The following is a 25,487-nucleotide window of genomic DNA, read 5'->3' as shown; positions in this document are numbered from 1 at the left end:
CAAACAAGGATATGTTGAGACATTTAGCTGTTACCCTTATCCACAAAGGGCATGGGTACTAAACTGGGAGTGAATACATGGTTTCTCATTCATTTGTCCAGATTACATTTGAATAGTGTAAGAGAAGTACAAGAAGTACTTTGCTTTATGTGGAGCTGAAGATGGTTCAGTGAAAGTGGTAGTCTGTGATAAATGCATATTCCTCCAACATCTCATATTTGTCTTGCAAAATAGATCAAGATCCCTTGAGTGGGTGTTCACTTTTCTACTGGACCTACAAAAATTGTAATACACAAAGGATGGGGCACTATATGCAAGGCAGAGATCACCTGTTAGTAGCCTGTATGATACTGAGAAGAAGGACAAAGTTTTGAGATGGTCTGCATAGTTTTTTTTTTTTTTTTGTTGTTAGGCCACTGAGTTTGTTTTTTTTTTTGGTTGAGAAAGTATTGTGGTCTTTCCAGCTGCAACAGTTGTTTGGATGGGTACATACTGGCATTATACTAAATGATCAGCCTAATGAGAGCTGAGAACAGTGGAATGATTAATCCTTTGACCTGAATGCCATACCTTTAGATATACTTTGTGCAGTAAAAAGGACTTCCTCACAGTAGTGTGTATATGTGGTGGTCAAGGGACATTCCGTTGTTTACATAAGTTCCCAGATCCCTGACTACAGGATCAACTTTCAGGGGAGCGTTGTCAGTGTGATAGTTACAAGAGAAATCATGCTTGCCAAAGGATACTATTTTACCTTTCTTGGCGTTTACTTTTAGTTCATAGTTTTGACACTAGCTATTTAATTGGGAAAGGCCTTCTTGCAGGATCTTGGTGTACTCTTATTGGTGGCACCAAGTTTATAGCAATCTGCAAACTTTGTCAATGATAAACCCTTAACATTTACTTTGACCTCTGAGAACTAAATTCTAAAGAGGTGTGGCCCCAGGACTGAAGTCTGGGTGTACACCACTTGTGACAAGTCTTTTGGCGGATGTAAAAATGCCTACCCTATTTCTGGATTCTGTCTGTAAGCCATTTAGCTATACAGTAAGTTACATAAGGATTTATGTTTAATTGCAGAGTTTATCTATGATACATGAGAATATGATTGTGTAAAACACCTTTGTGATCTCTAGATGCAGGGTATGTACTGATTTACCTTCATCCACTTCTTCAGAAATCTTCTCTAAGAAGTCAGCCAATGTGAGTACAAGGATCTTTCCTTGATGAATCTGAACTGGCTTGGGTCAAGAGTTTGTAGGTTACCTACATCCTTATTTATTAATTCCGTAGTGATCTTTTCCATAGCCTTACAGATGAGGCTGGTCAGGCTTATGCATGTATAGTTCTCTGGGTCATTGGCACCCTGCCTTTGTACAAGGGGATAAGTGTTGTTCTCCAGTCATCTGCTATGAAGTCTCTTTGGGGGCTGATATTGAATAGCCTATCTAGGGGCTCTGACAAGTTCTGTTTAAGGATGTCCATTAAGCAGCCCAGTATATTATCCAGTCTCAGTAGTAGTGTTCTTTGCCTTGAATAGTGTGTTTGGACTTATAAATCTGAGGAGATTTGAAGAGGGTGTAGATTCAAGTTTGTGATTTAAGACTATTGGAGGGAAGGAGAGGTAACATTTCAGCTAAACTTGTCTGCCAGTAGATTGACTATATCCTCTGGGTCATACCTCTTAAGAGTAAGAAATCTGGACAATACCATAAATAATGGGGGACAAAGACCCAAAAATAGGGATAATCCCCTGGATTCTGTATACTTTGCACGGCGTGCAAGATCGGTGCAGGAGCTCTTGCAGAGGCAATATGTCTGCTGTGTGATCTAGGAACAGCCTGTAGAGGCGTGCACAAGTGCTCCTGCACTGACTAAGCCCCTGTATACAAATCACCCCATTTGCAGGAGAAATCAATGCAAATTAGGTGATTTTGCAATCCAGGAAGCTTGCAACCGGCCGTGCAGGACTAGTGCAATCTGCAGAAAGGTACTCTGTTAGTAACCGAGTACATTTCTGCAAAATCCAAAACGCAGCTGTGACAGCTCCAAATAAAGGCTGCATATCATGTAGAAAGCATGCCAATGGCCAAGTATAAGGCCACTGGCATTGCAAGCAGTGAAAAAATACAAAAATCAACTTTTATTTTTTTTTTAGCCGATCTCGGCTGTTTAAGCGGCACGCAAACGGGATCGGGGGTGAAATAACAAAAGAAACCTAAATTAAGCATTCTAACTAAAGTCAGTATTCTGCCATGCAAGTCAGTGGCAGACAGAAGACAACATGGCCAGTGAGTAGTGGTTGCTAAGAGGGGAGGCTCAGTATGAGACATGTAACTGTGCAGTAGCAGGCAATCCTATGCAAATGAGGGGAATGATAGTGAATCCCAGTTTTCTCTATCATGTGAGCCAGGTCCCAACAGTGTAAGAGTAGGAATAGCCTGGTGCAAGCCTAGGAGTTAGGTGACATCATGAGGGGTGTGGGGGTGTGTGTCAGGCATACTGTAAGTGGATTGGAGCCCTGTGACTCAGGCTTGCTCCTAGCTTAGCACAGCTAAGTTACGGGGTGTGTCTAAACCTGCCTAGCACTCTTTGCATTGCCTAAGTGGGTGTGCGCACCGCGCTCCTGGTTTTAAAGGCAGAAAAAAAGTTAAACCAGGAAATAGCAGCAGTGTGCACATTTGTGCACTCTGTTGGCGCGGTGCACCCCCGGGCTTAAACAGGAAGGCAATGGGAAGGGAAAACAGCAGTAGGAAGGTAATTAAGGAGAACTAGCGTAGCAGGCAGGTGAAATGTATCAGAATCAGCCAATTACACAGGCAGCAGCCCAGCCCAGGACACTACTATAAACTATGCAAACACCGTCCCCTCTGGTTTTTCCCACACTCTACACCACTGGTGTAAACAAGTGGGGAACTTTTAACACTCACAACTGCAAAATGATGGGGGCTGCAATAGCTGTCATACAATAACTTGTGGAAGAGGCTGAAGGTGGTGAGGATGTTGAATGCTGTCGACCAACCCACAGTGAGGAGACAGAGAAGAGTGTACAGACCCAGGGTAACCTACCAGGGGCTACATGAGCTGGAGATAGTGGAGCACTATAGGGTGGGCAGGGACCTCCTACAGCAAATTGTTGAGCTGTGACGGCCACGCCTGACACACACAACTAACAGAGGGGAACCCATTCCAGTGGATACCAAGGTATGTGTAGGCCGACGAATACTAGCTATAGGTACCTTCCAAAGGCCAACTGGGGATATGATGGGGATTTCACAGGCATCAGCATCCAGGGTGTACTCCACAAGTTCCGAGATGCCATGTCTGTGAGCACGTGTATTTCCCCAACACCTGTGACGCGTTGGCCAGCAATATGCAACTGTTCCAAACAGCAGAATACCCTGAGGTGTAGTGGGTGCTATAGACTGCATGCACATACACATCAAAACACCACCCGGTGAGCGGGGTAGGGTCTACATCAACCGCAAGGACTTCCCCTCCATCAACTGCCAAGTCATGTGCGATGCCCAGGGCATAATAATGAATATGTGTGCTGGCTGCCCTGGAAGCTATCATGATTCCCACATCTGGCATCTGACACAGCTGTACCAGAGATTTGCCAGTGGGGACATCCCTGGCAGTCACCTAGTGGGGGATGCTGGATATGCACTGGAGCCATGTCTGACACCCATCAAAAATGCACACACACCTGAACAAGAACTCTATAATGAGACACACGCACATACCAGAATTAAAGTAGAGCTTGTGTTTGGGATGCTCAAGTCACAGTTCCGGTGCCTGGACACATCCAGTGGAACCTTGCAGTACTCACCAGCTACATGTACCCAAATTGTCCTTGTATGTGCCATGCTACACAGTATGATCCTGCAGAAACAGCTGCAGCAGGAACAGCACGGGGCAGGGCCACACAGTCCCCGACCATTGCCAAGGCCTGCACAAGCACAGAGTGACTCTGAGGAGGAACAACCTGAGCCTGACCCAGTAGGCAGAAGGAGGTGTGCCCAGTATGCCCTGACCTTGGCAAAGAGGCAACTCATAGCACATATACTGACACAGGAGGGACCCAGGGAATAACACCTCTCACATACAGTAAAAGAGATGCCAAACATTACACTACCTGTACTTAATCGTGTAGGGAGTGTACTATATGCATCTGACATAGGCAGCCCTGCCCTGCAGCACCACCACCCTCAATACTGGGACACCCACAAGGTAAGTGGCTCACACATGCCAGTCAGGGGGGTTCACATACCTAATAACAGTCACAACAAGCAGGACAGGTGTAGACAAACACAAACAAAAGCTGTGTTCTGGCCTCTGAATGAGGCCTATGGGTAACCTCCTCCCCCCAGGCCTACACAGGCAGACTACAGCAGGTCAAGCAGTAGGATGTCAGTTCTGAAGGGTAGGAAGTCAGAAACTAATATGTAGGTAAATAAAAGCTAAGATCTGTAGTACACTGCTATGCCTCTAGTCAGCATGATAGGTAAGACTGCAGAATGAAATAGAGTACCCTACATACCAGTATACTCCTAGCAAATGTTTACAAGTGTCAGGTGTGCCCCCCATCCTATTTAGTGATGTAATAACAGTCAGGTGTGCCCTCTCCAATCCTGTGTAGAAGTGTAGAAATAGTCAGGTGTGCCCCCCATCCTACGTAGAAATGTAGTAACAGTCAGGTGTACCCCCCATTCCTGTGTAGAAATGTTGAAATAGTCATCCTATGCAGAACAGTCAATGCCAAATGATCGACTGATACCCTGCAGAGACAGCATGCTACATGTAGGTGTATAACACAAAGGTCAGCACTGCAGTACAAACTACCTGGACTCGATCCACACATTCAATACAGACGGGCATACTGGGCATGCTCACATACTTAGAGAAATGAAGGCAATGTCAGTCAACAATGTACTGAAAGGTCATACTGGGCATGCTCACACACTTAAACACATGAAGGCCATGTCTGCAAACACCAGTGGACCAGACATATCTGGCAGTCGCAGATGTTAGTGCAGACACTCTTCAATATGCACCACTCATCCTTTGCACACACAGTGGATAGGAATGCAGGCATATATGTAAGGACAACACACTATAATAAGTGAAAGGTAGACGTACATAGATGTATGGAAGAGGGTGACTGTGACAAGGAGCCATCCAGGCCTGTCCCACCCAGCACACAGCCAAAGGGCCACAACCACACAAGGGTCAGATGTCACTCACTGCAGATACTAGCCACTGGTGTCTGTCAGCATTACAGACTATGTGGTGCAGGTGCTAGGTGTGCAACATAACTGTACAAGGAAGTAGTCATCTAGCAGCTGTATACACATAACTGTGAAATATGACCTTGTCTGTGCCTGCATGTGGCGTGTCAACCCCTAGATGAATGGGTTATGGCCCATGCATACACTCACTGCCCTCCCCGTAGCCCTACTATGACAAGCATGCTGAGATCATCGACTGTGTAATACACCTTTGGGAGAGTTGTAGTCCAGTAATCTCTGTGGCGCATTCCATAACTGCGTACTGCTGTAGAGTGATAAACTAGTTAGGAAGGAGTTCCAATCCCAGACATGGCAACTGTGTGTGTGTGTGTGTGTGTGTGTGTGTGTGTGTGTGTGTGTGTGTGTGTGTGTGTCTGTGTGTGTCTGTGTCTGTCTCTGTCTGTCTGTGTAGAGAGCAATGCTTTTTAGGGTGGTCACACTCCCTACAATTGAAATGTTCTACTTTGGTAAGGCTGCTGTCAACCACCTAGAAATACACCTCTGGGAAGGGTGTAGCCCAGTAATCTCCATAGAGCGTTCCATAACTGCGTACTGCTGTAGTGTGATAAACTAGTTAGGTAGGAGGTCTAATCCCAGACTTGGCAAATGTGTGTTTGTCTATGTGTGTGTTTGTGTCTGTCTGACTCTGTGTAGGGAGCAATGCTTTTTAGGGCAGTCACACTCCCTACAATTCAAATGCTCTACTTTGGTAAGGCTGCTGATGTCATCCACCTAGAAATACACCTCTGGGAAGGTTGTAGCCCAGTAATTTCCATAGCACGTGCCATAACTACATACTGTTGTAGTGTGATAAACTAGTTAGGTAGGAGTTCTAATCCCAGACTGACAAGTGTGTGTGTGTGTGTGTGTGTCTCTGTCTGTCTGTGTAGAGAGCAATGCTTTTTAGGGTAGTCACACTCAGTACAATTCGAATGCCCTACTTTGACAATCCTGCTGGTGTCATCCAATGTGAAATGCACTTTTGGGGAAGGAGTTCTCCAGTTATCCCCATGGTGCATCCTGTAACAGCTCCATGCTGTAGTGTGATATAGACCTCTGTTAGGGATTCTCTACCCACACGTCGATTGTGGATGTTTTATGTGTGTTTCACTGTCTGTGTAGGGAGCAATGCATTTTAGCCTAGCCACACTCACTATAATGTGAATGTCCTACTTTGGCAATCCTGCTGATGTCATCTAATGTGATATATACCTTTGGGGAAGGAGTACTCCAGTAATCTTCTTGGCGCGTACTATAACTACGTAGTGCTGTAGTGTAATAAACTAGTTAGGTAGGGGTTCTAATTCCAGACATGACAGGTGTGTGTGTGTGTGTGTGTGTGTGTGTGTGTGTGTGTGTGTGTGCTTGTATCCTGTGTGGAGGTGGGTGTGAGTGTGGAACACCTGTGCCCAATGTAGAACAGGTTTTGCAAATTTCTTATATGGTGGCTCTAGTATATATCACAATGTCCACCGTACAGGGATAACAGATGTGAAATAGCCAAGCGGCTGGGGTGCAATTCCATACCCATGCATGTGACATCAAAGCCAGACAATCACAGTTAGCAACCCCAGTATTACCCAGAGCACACTCTCAACCAATGTCTTATACATACACACACACTTGCCTAGGCAACAGACGATATGTGGGGATTACACTGCATATTAGCCACTGATACTAACTATGGAGTGATTGCAGTGGGCTACATTGGGCATGATACCCTGTCCATCTGTCCAGTAGGCACGTACATGCAGACCGTGCACCTTCCCCATGTTCCCCACTGGACACCTGCAACACCTATGGTGCCATTAAATGTGACCCACAAAGGACATACCATGCCTGAAAATATGTCCTGTATGGACATATGCCACTGACACCAGGGAATGCCGTTAACATGCTATCAATGTGGGTGCAGGGTAATCCTGCTGCCCATTACCAGTTGCCGCCACAGGTGGCCAAGACAGGCACATCTGATGATAATCCATGTACACTACATGGGCCAGACACCCCAGGTACAGTTCCACTTGTCACTGTACATGCATGTGGAAGGTGTGCACATCCCAGACACTGTCCATGTCATGGACTAAGGAACACATACATGGTAAGTGATGCACAGCATTGGCCACATGCAATAGTCACCCAGGTGACTGGATGGTGGATACAATACCCACCTGTGTGGGCAAATGCAGAAACTACAGCCCTGAGCCACAATGCAGACCATTGTCATGTGCCCTGTTGCCAAGGTATACCCATCACCTAGCCTTGTATAACCGTCTGGCACAGTCGACCACCACACACCCATGCAGAAATGCACCCATGCATGTCAGTACTGGCACCCTGTGTGTTTGTGTGTGTGTTGTATGATGAGCATGATCACGTCCGCACTCACTACAACCCCCATTGGCATACTGAAGTATGCTGTCTGATGTCTGACACCTCCCCATACCTTTTGCCTATATAACCTTTGTATGACCCGTGTGGTGCATGTGATACCTGCAGAGTAATGTGTTGTGGCAATCTCACCAGTGATGAGTTGTATTCCTGGCCCTGCCAAGTGTGTCAGTGTGTGTGCGTCCCTGTGAGTGTGTGGCTGTATTGACGCTGGCACCTGTTCATGCAGACAGGCACGTGAACTACACCTACCATATAACTACCATATCCCTGTTGCAGATGTCACTCACAGTCACATATATGTTCTGAGGGCTCCATAACAGGTAACCTATGTGGCGCATCCAATAACTGCATAGAACTGTGATAGCACTACATAGTCGTCAAGGGTTTGATACCCTGTGCTGGTAGGTGTGTGACACAAACATGCTTACGTTTTACTCTCCCACCCCTCCCTGACTTGTCTTTGCCTCTGCCTGCCTCTCTCACTCCCTTACTGGTGGATGTGGAGACCTACACCTGCTTTGGTTAGGCAGCAGCATGTGTATTTTAAGTGATGCTCATGATCAGCTGATGGCCTCTGCATGAATTGCAGTCCTCCTCTAGCTGATTGCATGTGGAACAGCTGTGGGAACATTCCCATAGCCAATTGCATGGAAACACATTCCAGTATCTAGGAACATCATGTTGGTGTTGGGCCTTTTCATTCACTGTGAGCAGGAACTCGATCTGTTGTTTGGCAAACAGCATCTCAGATGGATTGGGGATTTACCTTTGACAACATACACTGTGGAAACAGGCCAACACACAGGAGGGGGATGTACCTGACCTAACTACAGACTGTAAGTGCTGCTATACTGCATTTGGAGTAATGTTGGTTTAACAGGGTGTGTGTGGATATGGCTGTCCTACATGTTTTAATACCTGCCATGTCAGTTCTATGTTTATGAGGACTCCTCATCTGTAGGGTCATCTGGAGACTGGGCAGTGTGTGGTGGCTTTGGTTTCATGTGTTACCCACAGAACATCTATCTTTGAACTGCAAAATGTAGTGTAAGGATTGCAGTCTGTATATGGTGAAAGCCATGACAGTTAATGACTTCATATCCCTCATAGGACATATATTGCAACAAACCCTGTTACAACATGTCAATATTGGCCCTGTGTATGTGCTTCCAGCCACAACTCTGTCAACCTTTGTACATATGTCATGCATTAAGAGGTGCATGTGTGCTGTACACCATAATTAGTGCCATCATATCTTATAACAAGCCAGTGAGATATCAGACGTCTACACATGTAATGTACAGTAGGGGTTATATTTGATGACATAACCTGGACATTCTGTGGTTGTTTGTACAGTACTGAGGTCTGTGTACTTATGGTGAATGTCGACAGTGTGTGTATTGTTAATATGTACTTTGGCCTGTGTACAGATTGTGGTAGATGTCTTCGATGTCCTTCAAGGATGCATCTGCAGTCCTAACATATGGGTTGTCCTGCCTCAGGCAGCCCTTCGGTTGGCCGGATTCCAAAGTCTGGGTCTGGCCTCGGCTGATGTCGCACTTCACCCGACGTCATAGCTGCTGTGTATTGGGTATAAAGGCATCAGCCGACGCCATTTTCCTCAGTCTTTCTTGCCACGTGGTGCCCGAAGCAGAAGCTGTTCGCAAGTGCCGGTCGGTCAGATCCAGAGATTTCTACTACCGAAGACTTCTAAAAAGCTAAGTACCCCGTTGGGGACTCTTTCTTGCCTCAGCCGATGTCAGACAAAGTAAATAATTGTTGGTCCCGTCCTATCTGATGTTGCATGCTGCTCCACTGTATGTTACCGTATTGGCTTACATGTTTGTAGGGCCATACACACACATGTCCCATGCCATAGACAGGCATCAGACCAGACTGTGTAGTGGCCCAGTATATGTAGGGTTAGTGTGTGAGTGGCACATATGAGAATGGTGTTGAACAGATAGTCCATATACTGTAATATTAAGCTATCTTACCTTATGTGGCTGTGTTCACATTGGTTGTGGTTATGCACTTTCACACAGGTGTATCTTACCCTGTGCTGTGACATGCCTGTAGAGCATGCTATATATGCAGGTACATGTGCATTCCCCCATAGGAGATGTAGGCCAGTGTCTGACTGTAGCCTGAACAGTGCTTTGTTATATGCCTAGCAGCTTAGTGTACTTACCCAGTGAGATGTCATGTCCAAATACCTATCAGATGTACTGCTGCCGGGCCTCCCTTAACAGTCATGTATGTCAGACAGAGCAGTGGGATGCATTACAGATGTATGTCAATATCTAGTGGTTAGTATGTGGCCATGTCACCTCTATACCAGCAGTTATTATGTGTCAGGACAGACAGGGGTGTGTGAATGCATAACCTATGGGGGCGAATGTGTACCAGTCGTTATGTGTTATACCCATCTACATGGCTGTTAACATCCATATTGTCAGCCTTAGTCTGCATGCACTGGACTAAGGGGTTCTGTGTATACCTCTGGACTGTACAGAGTGTGTCAGAATGTCCACATATATTGGCCAATCTCTCTGCTGTAGTCCACAGAAGCATTACATGCTTGCAGCGGTACTGTACTATGATGTCCTTAGGATGTCTGTCAGTAGCCAATGGCACACATGTGAAAAGCATATGTGACCTCCAACACACACCATGTCTGCGAAGACAATCCCTATTACAGTAACAATAGTCTACTAATATACCTACTATACATACCTGACATCCCCTTGCACTACGAAGTTGGGACTGTAGGGGCTGAGATAGGGCTACACTCCATGTTCAGGACATATGGTGTACATATATGTACATATGATTATCCAGATATCTATATAGATAATTACACATGTACATATCGACATATATATAGATGGGTGTGTATATGTACATAGATATGCATATACGCACCCAGATATATACATATACAGAGCAATATATGGCTACACATATACAGATAGAGATACATATGCACATATACATATACCACACTGCCATTCCTGCCAGTAGTCCACTGCTGTTGTATCCCCCACATATATGGTGGGGCTGGGGTCATGTATGTGTGGCCTTCACCTACACAATACATGTGTGCCCATATGCACTCTAGAGGCCAGTGTATGTAACAGTGATATATGGCCCTGTATTATTGAGTCTAGGGGGGATACACCATACATAACCTAGGCTTTTACAAACTGTGGGCCTATCATGGGTGAGCTGCCTTAAGGTATATGGATGCACAGTACCATACATTTCACCTATCTTGACATTACTTACATAAAGTGGGTTACTCTGCCTCCTGCCATACAGACTGTTCTGTTTGTCAGTGTGTTGTGATGGTGTCAGTTACACCTTTCTATGTAACAGTTACATCCCATTTGGTCAGCTGAAGTATTTACCACCTAATGATTGTGTACAGAGTGTAGATAGAGGCTGCTGAACTATACACCTGCATTACTTACTGTTGATTTGTGGTATCCTGTGGCCCAGTCTGTCTTTACTGTTGTACGATTTGAAGGGGTTGGCATGGACAGCAACAGTTGTGGACCTTTCCAGACTACTGTATTAGTACAACTGTTTCACAGTTGCATTACTCTGTTTATATGGATGTCAGTGTCTGAACAGCTATATGACATGGCATATAAATCTGTAACAGTACACAAATAAAGGTTTCCCATTTCTGCAAACCTGTGTGTAGTGTTTTATCCTATGACCTCTAGGTATATGTTGCAGGCAATGAATGTCATTTGTATGGGTGGCCCATCCAGTGTCCAGTTGTTATGGTGTTAACTGTAGGCATAGTGGCTGTTCCATATTGTGTGCACCTACTACATAAGTATCTTACTGTACTTATCTCTGCGTGTGTATGTGTAGTCACATGTATATCTATCTATCTATATATATATATATATATATATATATATATATATATATATATGTATGTGTGTGTGTGTATATATATATATATATATATATATATATATATATATATATATATATATATGGGTTCATGTCAAACCAACGACATGTTAAAATATCGAAAATCACTACAGCGAAACGAAACCATCGACAGTTGAAAACATCGACAGTACATGTATACGAAACTACAGCGCTAACATGGGTCCTGCAAGGGGGAAGTAGTATGGGTACAGTATCATATCATATCCTTTACTTCCCCCTTGCAGGACCCATGTTAGCGCTGTAGTTTCGTATACATGTACTGTCGATGTTTTCAACTGTCGATGGTTTCGTTTCGTTGTAGTGATTTTCGATATTTTAACATGTCGTTGGCTTGACATGAACCCATATATATATATATATATATATACATATATATGTGTCTATCTGTATCTGCATATATGTGTCTTTGTATATGTATCCTGGGGATGTTGATAGCTTCCACATTTAACATTTGCTGTGGGAGCCAGACTGTACTGCATGATATGTTATCAATACCAGCCTGGCATCATACAGGTGGGATGTAGTACTGTTAACATCTTGTACCCATGTCGTGTCAGGACCTGGTTATGGGATCTGCAACACTTGGTAGTGTATTGTAGAGCGGACGTGTTTGGCTGTGGGGGGGGGGGGGTGGATATACCTATTCATGCAAGACGTATATTGTTTGGGTTCTCTCAACCCCATTAGCGGTGCATGTGGACATATATGATTTAGTTCATCTCCCATTGATATTTACACATGTATGTTCATATATACCTATATGGATATGTATATATCTGCTTACATATGTATAACTATGTCCGTGTATACCTACATAGATATATATCTCCTTACATATATGTAACATGCTGTGTTTATATAGACATATAGGTGTAGACATATATGTGTTGATGTAGGCGTTTGCATGTATATATGTTTATATATATGTATATATATATATATATATATATATATATATATATATATATGTGTGTGTGTATATATTTACATATATAGATATGTTGTATCTGTTTAGATATTAATATATTTACACACACACACATACATCTAAATGTTGGAATACATTCTCTACTGTTTAATGACTGGGCTGAATGATATATTTTTGAAAACATCAGGGTTATGTATATCTGGTGTGGCTTAGTGGTAAATCACTTTGTCTGTGGTGTGCAGGGTCCTGGGTTTGAGCCTTGCAGAGGCTGTTCATTTTGTTGCTGGGCAGAACACGGGCCATTGGATACAGAGTGATTAAGGCACATTAAAGCAGTTGTAAGTGGGTTTGCGTGGGGGTAAGCACTGCTAACTTCCGGTTACAGTTTCTTATACTCAGCTTACCCCTGTGCAAACAGGCTTAGGCCTACTTACTGCTGCTTAAAAGTGCTTACTCCCGCTTACCCCCACACTAATTTCTTTAAAAGAAATGAAAAAAGGTTTGATAGGAAAGTGGTGAAAAAGGGGCACAAAGAGGGAAAGACAGTAGGGAAAATAGCTAGGGAAGTGCAGGAAGGGTGTAGGGAAGGCCCATAGCTGCCAATTTCTTCTACAGCAACAGCTGTGCATATACACTGAATTTGGAGGTAGATTTGGACACTCAAACCTCTGGGAGAAGGGCGAGGACAACAATAATAAGTTGTGATGCCAACTAGACCGGATTACATGTGTCCAGTGGACATGTGTGCGAAATGGACAGCTATGTACGGGGCTAGATTTTTTTGTGGGAACAGATTGCCCTTTTTTCAGGTGCGAGTGGAATGTTGGGGAAGGGTAGTAGGTATATTTGGGGAGGTGGGTTAACAGACAAGACAAACAAGACGCATACAGGGGCAGTATATGACACGTGGGGGGTAAACACCTTGGTGGGGAGGGGGTGTTGGGATATCGGAAGCCCACAAGCCCCCTAGTGGTAACAGTGGGACTGAGGTCCCCACCCATGGGCAGTCACCACTACACCTTCACAGCCCCGAAGGTGGCTGTGCTGGGGGATGAGTTGCTGTGCCAGGCTGACTCTCTAATCATGACAAGCGTCCCTCGAGCTGATGTAGAAGATCACCAAACTGCTCATTGATCGCTCTACGCACCACAACCCCAACCTGGCGACAGGTGACAGGTGCCTGTCTGCACCCACTCCCGAGGGGGTGAGCCCAATCCCCTGAGGCAGTTCCACCCAAAGGTGGTGGTGCAGGACCAATGGACAGGGAGGCCTGGGGTTGGGCCTCAGACTGCTGGTGCCTGGTGCCACGGCCAGCTGAGGTGGGACAGGTGGGTCCGCTGGGACCGGCCTTCCCAAGCGTGCTGTAGTGTTTAAATTTCATCATCATATATGGGTTAGTAATAGTCAACACATTCCAGGGTTAGGCATAACAGCATGCATAGATAACCCCATTAACCCAGACACCAGATACGGAACAGTTGCTTAGCAAACAGAACACATGCATACGTGGGACCACAGTGGTAATAAGAACAGCATGTAGGTACGTTGATGGCACCATGCCACCAATGTTGGAATAATTCAATGTAGAACATGCATGGAAACCATTATATATTTATCAAACAACTGGACATTATCAGAGTCAATACATACCAGCTGGAGTGGGTATGTTGATTATTGTTGGAGATATCTTACTCTTCCCCCCCACCATGTCAATTAACAACTAGTATATTCCTGTAGTCCACATTACTTTCCTAGTCAACGCTGTTATCTGTACCTTACAAATCTTACTACACTACCCTATAGCCTTACTTTGGACAGTGATATGGCTGTAGTCATCATTACACATGACTTGGTTTTACCTGCAGTATACACCTCTTACCTGGTATACCTGTGGAGGGAATGTTTTTTAACACTAACTAACTGTTTCTATACATACTCCCAGATTCCGGGTTCCTGTTTTACACATAGCTATCCAACTCTTTCTGTACAGACTCTGGCCATGTGTTGACCACATGCTGGTGTGCGTGGACATAACTAGAATATTGCCCTCTTCCACCTTTAGTGACGTGACACACACATATACATGCTTTCCTACACAGTTGTATTATGTAGCACAGTGTGGGTGACAGTGACCAGTGATACTTTATTATTCAGAGAAACTGCAACACTCCCAATTCCCTACAATACCAAAGTGAACAGTACCAGTACAGGTTATAATTGCCTGCATTTCTCAGCACAGTGTTTGTATCCAACGTACCTGTGGGAGCAAAGTTTCTTAGCACTACCTGACTGTTGCCACACCAGGTTCCATATTACACATTAGTATTATCCACATACATCTCACTCTGTTACTGTACACTCACTGGTCACAGCTTGATGGCATGGGGGTGTAGATAGGACATACTTGAAATGTTACTCTCCTAACAGTTTTGGAGGTTGCTACAGTGACAGGTGTGTTCTCATGATGTTTGACAATCACTTGTATTTCCCTGTTTGCTGGCTACACATCTGGGATCATCCCACAGACTTACCAGGGGGACAGGCAGCATATACTGGACATTCTGGCCACATATGTACAGTTGTGGGGTATGCATCTATATGCAGCCCAATTCCACTTCCAGGATTCAGACCAGAGCTGTGTCTGCTACAACTTAAACACTGTCCATCACAGTTGTGTCTGCTATATAGCTATTGCTGTATATCTCCTATCTGCTTTCTGTCTTATTAATCCCCTGTGCTTTTGCATTCTGATCTTGTATTACAACACTCATGTACAGTTTCCTAGACAGTTATATGTTGCTGGACAGTGTGGGCGACAATGATGTGTAATACCTCATTATTCAGAGCAACTGCATATCATTCTTGTATTTCTGGGCACAGTGTTTGTATCTGACAGACCTGTGGGAGGAATGTTTATTAGCACTACCTGAATGTTCCCACACACAGTACCAGAGTCCACATTACTGTTATGCACATACATCTCACTCTGTAACTGTACACGCTCTGATCACGGCTTGACAAGTTGGGGTGTAAGTGGGACATACGTGGCTTCTTAGTCACATAAGGTATTGGGAATTGCTAGTATGCCAGCTTTGTTCGCATAGTTGTGTGTCAATCAGTTATATTTCCTGTTTGCTGCCCATACGTCTGGTATCATCCCACTGATTTCCCAGGGGGACAGGCTGATAGGCAACTGATATGGGCCACTTTACTAGACATTCTGGACATATCTGTACAGTTGTGGGATATGATTCTGTATGCAGACAACTACCACTGGCAGGATTTGAACAGTGGCTGTGTGTGCTAAAAAAACTACAGTTCACATCTCAGTTGCATGTGCTATTCAGTTTTTGTTGTCTGCAGTTTCCCTGTTTTACTGTCTGTGAGTCTCTCACTTGTGCTAAGTAGCCTCTGGGGATTACACCTGTCATATACAGGCATTCCTACACATTCAATTTATGTTGCACAGTGTGGGTAACAGTGCTTAATACTACAGTACTATTACATGATTGCGTATCTACATTACAATATGATACCAGGATATACACATGCAGTCGAGCAGTTAGACCTGTTTTGTCAGGCTATTACACTTTTATTGACTTACAGACAATATGAGACTCTTACTGCGATATTCTCTAGTGTATGCAGTACTTGCCTTGAACAATACAGGTTTTATACTTGCAATTAATTTACTACTACTTTTATTTTTATTTCTTATGACAGTAAATGCTTGAGTATTACTGACCTGCCTCGTGTTGCAACCTCACCAGGTGACAGATGTAGGCCTCCTGGTTCGCGACCAGCTCCGTTGCAGCTGTGGGGGACATAAGAGGAATATTTAGTCATACCTATCCATGATATACCTGAGCTGGCAATTATTACACACATACTGGGGTGATACTTACACACATCTAGAACATCCCCTGATGCTCTAGCCTCTTAGAGCCACTCCTCTAAGAGGTCCCCCTTCTGCCACTTCAGGTCGGCATAGTAGTGCCTGACCTGCTCACCAGTTTGGGGTATGCCAGTGGCAGTGGTAAGGTTGTGGGCAAGATGGTCCCAGGCCTCCGCCTTATATTGGGAGCCCTGGTACTGGCCCTGCAGCAGTCTCTGAGCATGGTCTTTAAGAGTCCTGCCATGACCTTGGACTCCTGGATGCACCTGTGTTGCGCCTGAAGTGCACTCCTTCTCCCCTTACTGCCATAGTGCCTGAAAGGGGAAGCTACAACCAGTTATGAGATGTATTCCTGCCTCTTGGGTTTAAGTAGGGCCGATTTCCTGCACTTTTCTGTGATTGGCCAGTTTTGAAAAGGCTATGCTATGGGCAAACCTGCTTACCTAAGGTTGGCATTGTTTAAAGGGGTATACCACTGGGCACAATGAGTTAGCTGGTCTATACATTGCTCCCTCCTCCTAAGCTGGCATGTGCAATGCTTAGCATTGCTTACATTAGACTTTCATTATAATGCCTTTATGGCATTGTGTTATTATTCATTACACCATATATGTATGCCTGGTATCCATGATTAATGTGTACCTACACTCTGTGGGGTCCTTGTATTTTATTGGGGACTTCAACACTATATTACAATTACACCTAACTTCTGGGCTTACTGCTATAATCCAGTTCACATATTTATGTTATGTAGTGGGTTATGGTACATATGATGTTATACTGATTCCTTTCACAGTTTTAGTTTGGTTATACTATGGTAAGGACTTGTTTGCTACTACCTCATTCTTCTGTATTTTGTGATGGCTTGGTGGATAACCACTGGGACTATGGTGTATAGGTTTCTGGGTTTGAGACCTGTATGGCTGTTTATTTTGTTGATGGGCAGAACAAGGGCCATTGGATACAGAGTGATTAAGGCACTTTTGAGCAGTTGTAAGCGGGTTTGCGCGACGGTAAGCACTGCTAACCTGCTGTTACATCTGCTTACACAGTGTTGGCATTGCTTACCGCCACGCAAACGGGCTTAAGCCCACTTACTGGTGCTTAAATATGCTTACTACTGCTTATTTGTGCTTACACCTGCTTACTAGTGCCTTATTCATTATGACACTGACACCTCACTTGTGCATTTAGTACAGTACTCCAGTTCATAAAATATGTTATTTAGTGAGTTATGCAACATAAATATTACTCATAATGTGGTTTGCCATAGAAAATGAATCTGCTGCAGTGGGACTCGAACTGGGGATGCCTGCTCGTAAAGCGAATGCTCTGCCCACTACATTATTGCTATGCTGCTTCATTTGCTTATATCTTCCTTATTATCCTCTTTAGCCTTTTAAGCTGCATTAACTGTAGCTAAGTGATGTGCACACCCAAGCACCTACGGTTAGCTGTAATTGGATTTAAATAAAAAAATGGGTTTCTTCATTTTATTTGAACATTCTGTTGGTGGGGATATGCGGTCACCTGTGAGAGGTGTCGCTCATTGCATACCCCTTTCTACTGTTCTACATTGTGGGGGCGTGTTTATTCTGAGAGCTCTGGTCTCAGACATTCCCCCTGTACTCTTACATGCTCTGTGTAAGCCTAGGAGCTCGGGAAGCCCGCCTCATTAATATGCATGGCGCGCTGCCGTCCTGCTCCTAAATGGTCTCTTCCATGCGGGACTAGCTTAGTCCCACATGGAAGATTAGTAAATCCAGGGGAATGTTTAAATATTAGTCTTACAAACTTAAAAAGTAGATAAAATAGCAGATTTTGCATTAGCATGAATTTTCTGAAGGGTATGAAGTTTGAAACTCAAATGTCTGTGTTATTTTCTGACTTGAATCTTCAATTTTTTGCCAACGATTTGTTAGAAAACCACTACTTTATGAAAAATGGACCAAAAATATGAGACAATAATCTGGACATTCTGCAAAATTCTGTACAGTTGAGAGGAATGTTGTGGGTCCAAGTACAGAATGCCATTTACTATTAGCTTTGCACAGTGCTGGGGATTGTTTCTGAGGTTTCTAACATAATTAAAGAAGGCTTTGTAGTTATCCCTTTTCTGGGTGGCTATTTTTACCTTATATCTGGCTTTGATTGAGATTCAGAGTTCGATATTAAGTTTATCAAGAGCATTTTTTGGCATTATGAGAGGTGACTTTTGTTTTTCTTTTATTATATAGCCTGTTTGTATTTTTATTTCACCTCAGAGGTTTATTTTTAAATTTGATGCAGTTGGTTACATTTGCATGCAATTTGTTGGGAAATGATTCTTCATAAAACGTGGGGTTGTCAGTTTTAGCAGATTAACTTTAGCATAATATGTGAATACTGAGGTAATGGAAGAAGCTTCAAGCTCCAGTCTTATGGTGAATGTGACTGCTTTATGGTCCAATTTAACCAAGGAGGAAGTTACAGTTGGTGAATTGCAAAAATGTTCCACATTGGTAGAGACCAAATCCTGGATTTTGTCACCCCTGGTTGGGTTGCATACTAAATAGTCCAAAGAATTTGTGTTGATGATGTCCAGAAATGTCTGGGCAGACATATTTGAGAATGCACAAGTGTCTCAGTTGATTTAGGGATAGTTGAAGTCACCTAGAAGAATGGTATTTAGTATAATGCATAAGGACTCCATACTATATGGGTAGGAGGTATGGGCTGAGGGAGGCATGGAAGTAGGTACAATAGTTATGTTGTAAGGATTTTGTTGATAGTAAGTAAGTTGGATGTGGACTGTGTTCCTGGACTTTATCTTGTCTAATGAGTCTGGAGGTGAAATGTTTTTTAAGAATATGGTGGCACTGCCACCTTTAGTGCCTTCAACTAGTGCAGCAGTCCTGAACGTGAGGTAGACATTGAAACCATGCACTGATGGAGTGCTCCCATTTGTCTTGAACCAGTGCATATATCAAGTGTGTTCTAGGGTAAGGAATGCTTTTAGGGAGTGGAGCATTTGTTAAGGCTGTTAGCATTGAGCAGTAATACTTTTATGTTATCTGGATTCTGTTTTCTTATGTTTGAAGTTTTAGGAGACTAGTGTTGCCTAAAAAGGCACTACAGGGTTTGACAAGGGTTTAACCAGTATATGAAAGCTTTGGTGGTGGTGCTGCGGTAGTGTTGTCGCCTCGCAGTAAGACATTGTCCTGTTCGATTCTCAGCTAGAGCGTCTTGTGTGTGGAGACATGAGTGAATGGGCTTACGTTCGTTGAAGATTGTGCGTCAGGGCTGGCAACTCTGCACGTAAAAATCTACTGCCAATCATTAGCGGACCGGAGTTCCTCTGTGGCAACCCCTAACCGGGAAAAGCCGAAAGACACAACAACAACATGAAAGCCTTGGGGGAATAAGTGCAGACCACCCCCTGGCAAAACAGTTATTATTGTCGACCATCTCTTCCCAAGCTGATATGTATCATCTTTGTTTGACACCAGAAGCTAAGACGATTATTGAAATCAATAATCTTCTGGTTGCTTTGTAGCATTATTCTTGGTGATGGTAGATTGCTGTTCAAGGGTAGGTTTGTACCTGCCACAGACACATATTCTGAGAGCTCCATTATCTCCCTGTTCAAATAGTTCAGGGAAGTATGTCTCAAGATATTTACACCCACTTGCACTATGACTGTGTTGTATGTGTACTTGTTGTACAAGGACTTGAGTGCATGAGCGACATGGCGAATCGTGGAACCTGACAGGCAGCTGACCGTGACCACCTCATTGCACAGCTAGGCTAGTGGTGCATTGATATGTCTCACTGTGGAGTCACCTATAACTATGATATTGGATTGTGTGGGGATTTGCCTTATGGGCTTTTGATTTGAGACAATGTGACTCTTGGATAAAAGTTTCATGGTAGGTTGTGCCTCAGTTGTATGTTAATGAGGTTGCTGAGGGTACTTATCTTCTTATGCTGCATTTAGGGGGCCATTGTGGTTTAGGTAGGTTTAGCATATATTTGCTCTGAGGTGTGTGTGATTACTTTAGTGTGGTATTGTGTGGTACAGACAGCCTGCTTATTTGTAGTGGCTACGTGTGAGTGCTTTGCCTCCTTTAATATTGTATAACTTAAATCTCACACACACTGCCAGATTAAGTTTTTGGTGACTGACACTAAACCTGAGACAACTGGTACATTTCCTTGGAATGCCTGTTTCAACCAAGCTGGCTATAGAACCAGTTTAGAAAGTGCAGATCCATGGTTCTAGTTGCTTATGGAAAACAATAGCAGGAGGAAAAGTACTCAAATAGCTAAAAGGAGTGACTTTATAAAATTATGTGTATGTAATTAATTATATCAATATGTATGTATTAATTATATCAAGCAATGCAAGTAAAGAGAGATGGAGTGTTTTGGTCAAATTAACATAAGGGGCAGACAACAAGAGAGACGATGGGTTTAGGAAAACAAGTAGCAGGATGGGAGGTATTTTTATCAGCCAATTAGCCTGTTATTGGATAGCCTGTGACTGACACAAACAGAAGCTGAAGACTTAGCTAACAAGTTATTGGTCTCTGACAACAAATGCTGTTAACTGAAGCCCTACCCCCTACCTGGAAGCAATTAGAACTTATTTATCTTAACTTGTTTATTTCTCTCAGAAAAGGACAACCTGTGGTTGAAAAGATGTTAAGAGTGGCGGAGGGGTGTATTTATAACTCATGTAATCACTAGAATGTAGGAATGCCACTGCATACAAGACATGTGCATTTGTAATGTTCAGTTATTAAGTGAACATTATCAATGTGCATAAAGCCTGTATTTGTTAGGCTGTAGAGGTGGCAGAATTAGTAGACTCTCAAGTGATCTGTGCTAAAAGTTATGTATTGAAGGGACAAAGCTCAAGAGTCAGAAAACTGCTGACAGCAGTCATCAGTACTGTGGGTTACCTACATGACTAGGGGAGAGAGATGCTGTACATGTTAACATGGTTGGTTCTACTGGCTATAGGATAGTATAGGAGCAATTTGTATGTCTGTTTGCAACATGTGCATTGTAATCCCAGAGGATTCTGTTATGCTGTTTTGCTGTGCTTATGAAATAAATTGCAGAATCCTTTTTGAAACATTGGTAAGGCTCAAAGTAAAATGATACTTAATTTTGATGTAGAAAAAGGGCTGCAATTCATTAGGTCCCATTTTGTTACTTTGGGATTGTCCCTTTAAGGCTTCCCAGCCCAGTGAAATGGCTATCCAGTTGGCTAAGAGAGCAACTGTGCTGCCTTTGCTGGACTGTAGCTTAAGGCTCACTTCATTTTCTTATGTTATTATATAAATATGTTAAGTGTTGAGTATTTGACTTAACTGAAGCCACTTTCCTGCCTCCTTTTTGCTGAAACCTCCAATACCACTGGTTCTAAGTACTCAGTCTATTATTTTGATAATTTTCAATTTATATTGGACAAGTAAGGGATACAGATACAGCTTTTATGATGACATACCCTGTTATGTATTATTCTCTTTATGTCATAGCCACTCTCATATTTAGTATCATAATAGAAACATGATTTGTCTATCATTAGTTTCCAAGAGACAGCTAATGCTTGTCCATAGCAGTGTCTAACAACCATTAACAAAAAAAGAAATGTAGAAGAGTGCAAAGATGCATACATGCAGTACTATAATGTTCAACTACTATTCTATTTAAATGATACATTTAACTTAATCGACAATACTTATGCAGATACATAATTATTAGGGTGTGTATCTCAAGTGAATCTGTTTTGTTGTAAGCAGTGAGTGAGATATGGCAGTGCATTTTCTTCTAATATCTTGCACTATCCATGTTTTAGATGCCAAAAAATAGTAGTTTCAGTGACCTACAGATACTTCTATGTTTTACAGCATGATGATTTATAGTCTTGTTAAAAGACCATTAGCAGGCACTTAGTAGGGCATAATGGGGAATTCGTTTGATGAATTGATTGTGTTTCTTTTTCTTCTCTTGCTTACTCCAGCTGGGAATAATGAAAGTGAAGGTGAAGAGGCTGTCATGAAAATTAAAGAAGCAACAGTGAATGAAAATGGTAATGCCCGACTTTAATTTTAAACATTCTTGCAGTCTTTGCCACTGATTACTCTAGCTGCTTTGGTATTATCCCTGTTTTAATATAATATAAACTTTCTTTTTTTAACTCAACATCAAATCCTGCTACAATGGAAAGTGTCAGAATGTAAATGAGGATTTCTAACATTGTTTATTTAAATTATTTATATATATATATATATATATATATATATATATATATATATATATACACACACACACACACACGCACGCACGCACGCACACACACACACACACACACACACACACATATATATCTACAAGTTTATAATGAATAATCACCGGTCAGTTCAGTCGAAACACAAAACATCAAACAAACGCATTGGCGATTACTATTATATCACCACTAAAGTCATAGAAAAACAATAATTGCAAATGTAAAACTGGCATGTTACATTTTAGACTGCTAAAATTAAAACAAAAAACAACACACTCTCCAATTAAATATACTAAATCCAGGGTAGCACAAATTCAAAGAATGGGCAAAACCCCTTGAGTTATGTAATAGTCAATGTAATGAGCTTTGAACTTTCATCAATTCTACAAACTGATGTAACACTGTCATATATATATATATATATATATATATATATATATATGTGTGTGTGTGTGTATATATATATATATATATAATATATATGTGTATGTATATATATATATATATATATATATATATATATATATATATATATATATATATATATATATATATATATATATATGTATGTATGTATATATCCAAATGTTTGGCAACAGAGTGAGACAGAGGCCATGGGAAGGGTTCCATTAAGCGAAATGTATTAGTTACAATTTGTCATTCTTAATCTGCGCTCTTTACCAGTAAGCAAAATGTAAACAGAAATAAATTAAATAGTTGTCCACTTCCTGATATCTTGTTAATCAAACTTCAGACTGATTTCTGGTTTAGTTGGAGTATAAATGTGATTGTTTAAGGAGGTTGGCTTTTTGTTGTCGGATGTTTTTTTTCATGATCTGTAAGTTGGATCGTATGTATCCTGTGTTCCGGAGATGGAGCATTCCCATGCTTGGTTTCTAAGTCTGTGTTATTTATATTTATATATATATATATATATATCTCACTGTTGCATATGTGTGTGTGTGTGTATATATATATATATATATATATATATATATATGTATATGTGTATATGTATATGTGTATATATATATATATATATATCAAAGAGCCAAGAGAAAAGAAGACTGTTAATTCGTACCTTACCTCCAACTGAAAATACAGAGTGCATAGATTTTAAAGTTGTTAAGAACAAAGAATTTCCTTACAATATTTAATAAAAGGTATTAAGTGACATAATATCAGATCCATAGAGTTAAAAATGTATTTTTGTGTTCAAGTAAGTAGAACTATTTAAGTAAACATCTTGGGTAAGTTTGACATTGTCTTTAATTCCAGAACATAATCTTTCACAATTTTAGCTTTTCATGTCAGGTTAACTTTCTGTATGGTATGCAGGATGTTCTTCGTGTTTCACTGTTGCAGTCATTACATTTTGGGTAATCCTGCTGGCAGGTTGCCCTCAGTCAGCCTGAATTCCAAAGTCCTGGGTCCTGCGTCGGCCGCTGTCACCCCTTCCCTGATGTCAGGCCGTCAGGGGTATAAAAGTTGCGGCCGACGCCATTTTCTTTAGTCTTTCTTGCAGCGCGGTGCCCGAAGCAGAAGCAGTTCGCAAGTGCCGGACGGCCAATTCGTGAGATTTTCGAGTTCGAATTTCAGATCCAAAGTCTTCTGTAAAGCTAAGTACCCCATTGGGGAAACTTTTTTTCTTGCTCCAGAACCGATGTCAGAAAAAGTTAATAATTGTATTTCTCGTGGGAAGCAAATACCTCATAAGGACTTTCATTCTTACTGTATTCCTTGCCTAGGCCCTGATCATAACTTTCTAGGTTGTCGGGTTTGTGCTAGATTTAAACAAAGCACTATTAAGCGTCGGTATGATTTTGCATTAAACTACTTTGGATGCAGGTTTAATTATCCAGAAATGTCGTCGGAAAGCCATCCGACTACCGTAGTTCACAAAAAATGCAAAGAAAAAGAAAGACAGTCGAGGCCCAAAAACGACGACAAAGCTTCTCCTAAGCCAGTCACCGGTTCGCCGGTTCTAGTGAGGCACTTTTGCAGCCCTTGACGCCCGCTGCTTTAGAGTCTCAGGCCGCTACTGACTCCCACGTGGAGTCAGCTATGCCACTGGAAACTCAAGGTATTGGAGCCTCAGACGCTATTCCTTCAGATGGGTCCGGAGCCGCTGAACAGGCACCGGCTTCTGAGGGTGTATTCAGACCTAAACATCTATACATTAAACCGACTTCAAAGGCAGAGAAGCAAACTCAAGAGCCTTCATGCCCAAAAAGCAGATGCTCAAAATGGCCGAAGACTTGATTACCTTGATCAGGGGTTCCCATCCCCCTCCTGATAAGAGGCCTAGGCAAGAGACTGACTATGAATCTTCAGATCAGGTTTCCATTTCTTCTGATTCCTCTTCTGATCAGGAATATTCTTTTCCCCCATGAGGATTCTGATGCTGAATAATCTATACCTTCAGCTTCTCCTCCTGAGGACTATTCTTTTGGGGAAACCTTACATACCATGAGGGAGCATTTCCACTGGGAGAGCCAAGATTTTTCAGAATCTAAAAAGAGGCACAGGGATTTCCTGTTACTACCTCAGCACAAGCCACTAGCCATCCCACCTGTGTTAGACATTGTAGATGATGTGTTTTCGGAGTCCAGCCTTACCCCTGACTCCTTACCTCCAGCTCCTATTAAGCCTGACAGATATTACAGGGTTCCTGACTCACATAAATTCCTTTTTAAAAACCCTGCTGCAGACCCAGAACTATTTCTCAGG

At 42.5% G+C, this 25,487-nt stretch overlaps 1 protein-coding gene across 1 annotated transcript in view; it reads left to right on the top strand.

Moving 5' to 3' along the window:
* DHRSX (dehydrogenase/reductase X-linked) overlaps window positions 1–25,487 on the top strand; it is a 1,564,048-nt gene that overhangs the window by 207,785 nt on the left and 1,330,776 nt on the right. The window contains exon 2 of the mRNA XM_044072516.1: window positions 22,491–22,559. Within this exon, the coding sequence (XP_043928451.1) occupies window positions 22,491–22,559 (69 nt within the window). The remainder of the gene's footprint in view (window positions 1–22,490; window positions 22,560–25,487) is intronic.

Source organism: Protopterus annectens, chromosome 5.part0 (genome assembly GCF_019279795.1).
Source record: "Protopterus annectens isolate FY-2018-M chromosome 5.part0, PAN1.0, whole genome shotgun sequence".
Lineage (NCBI taxonomy): Eukaryota > Metazoa > Chordata > Ceratodontiformes > Protopteridae > Protopterus > Protopterus annectens.
This window is presented reverse-complemented; position numbering and strand designations above follow the sequence as displayed.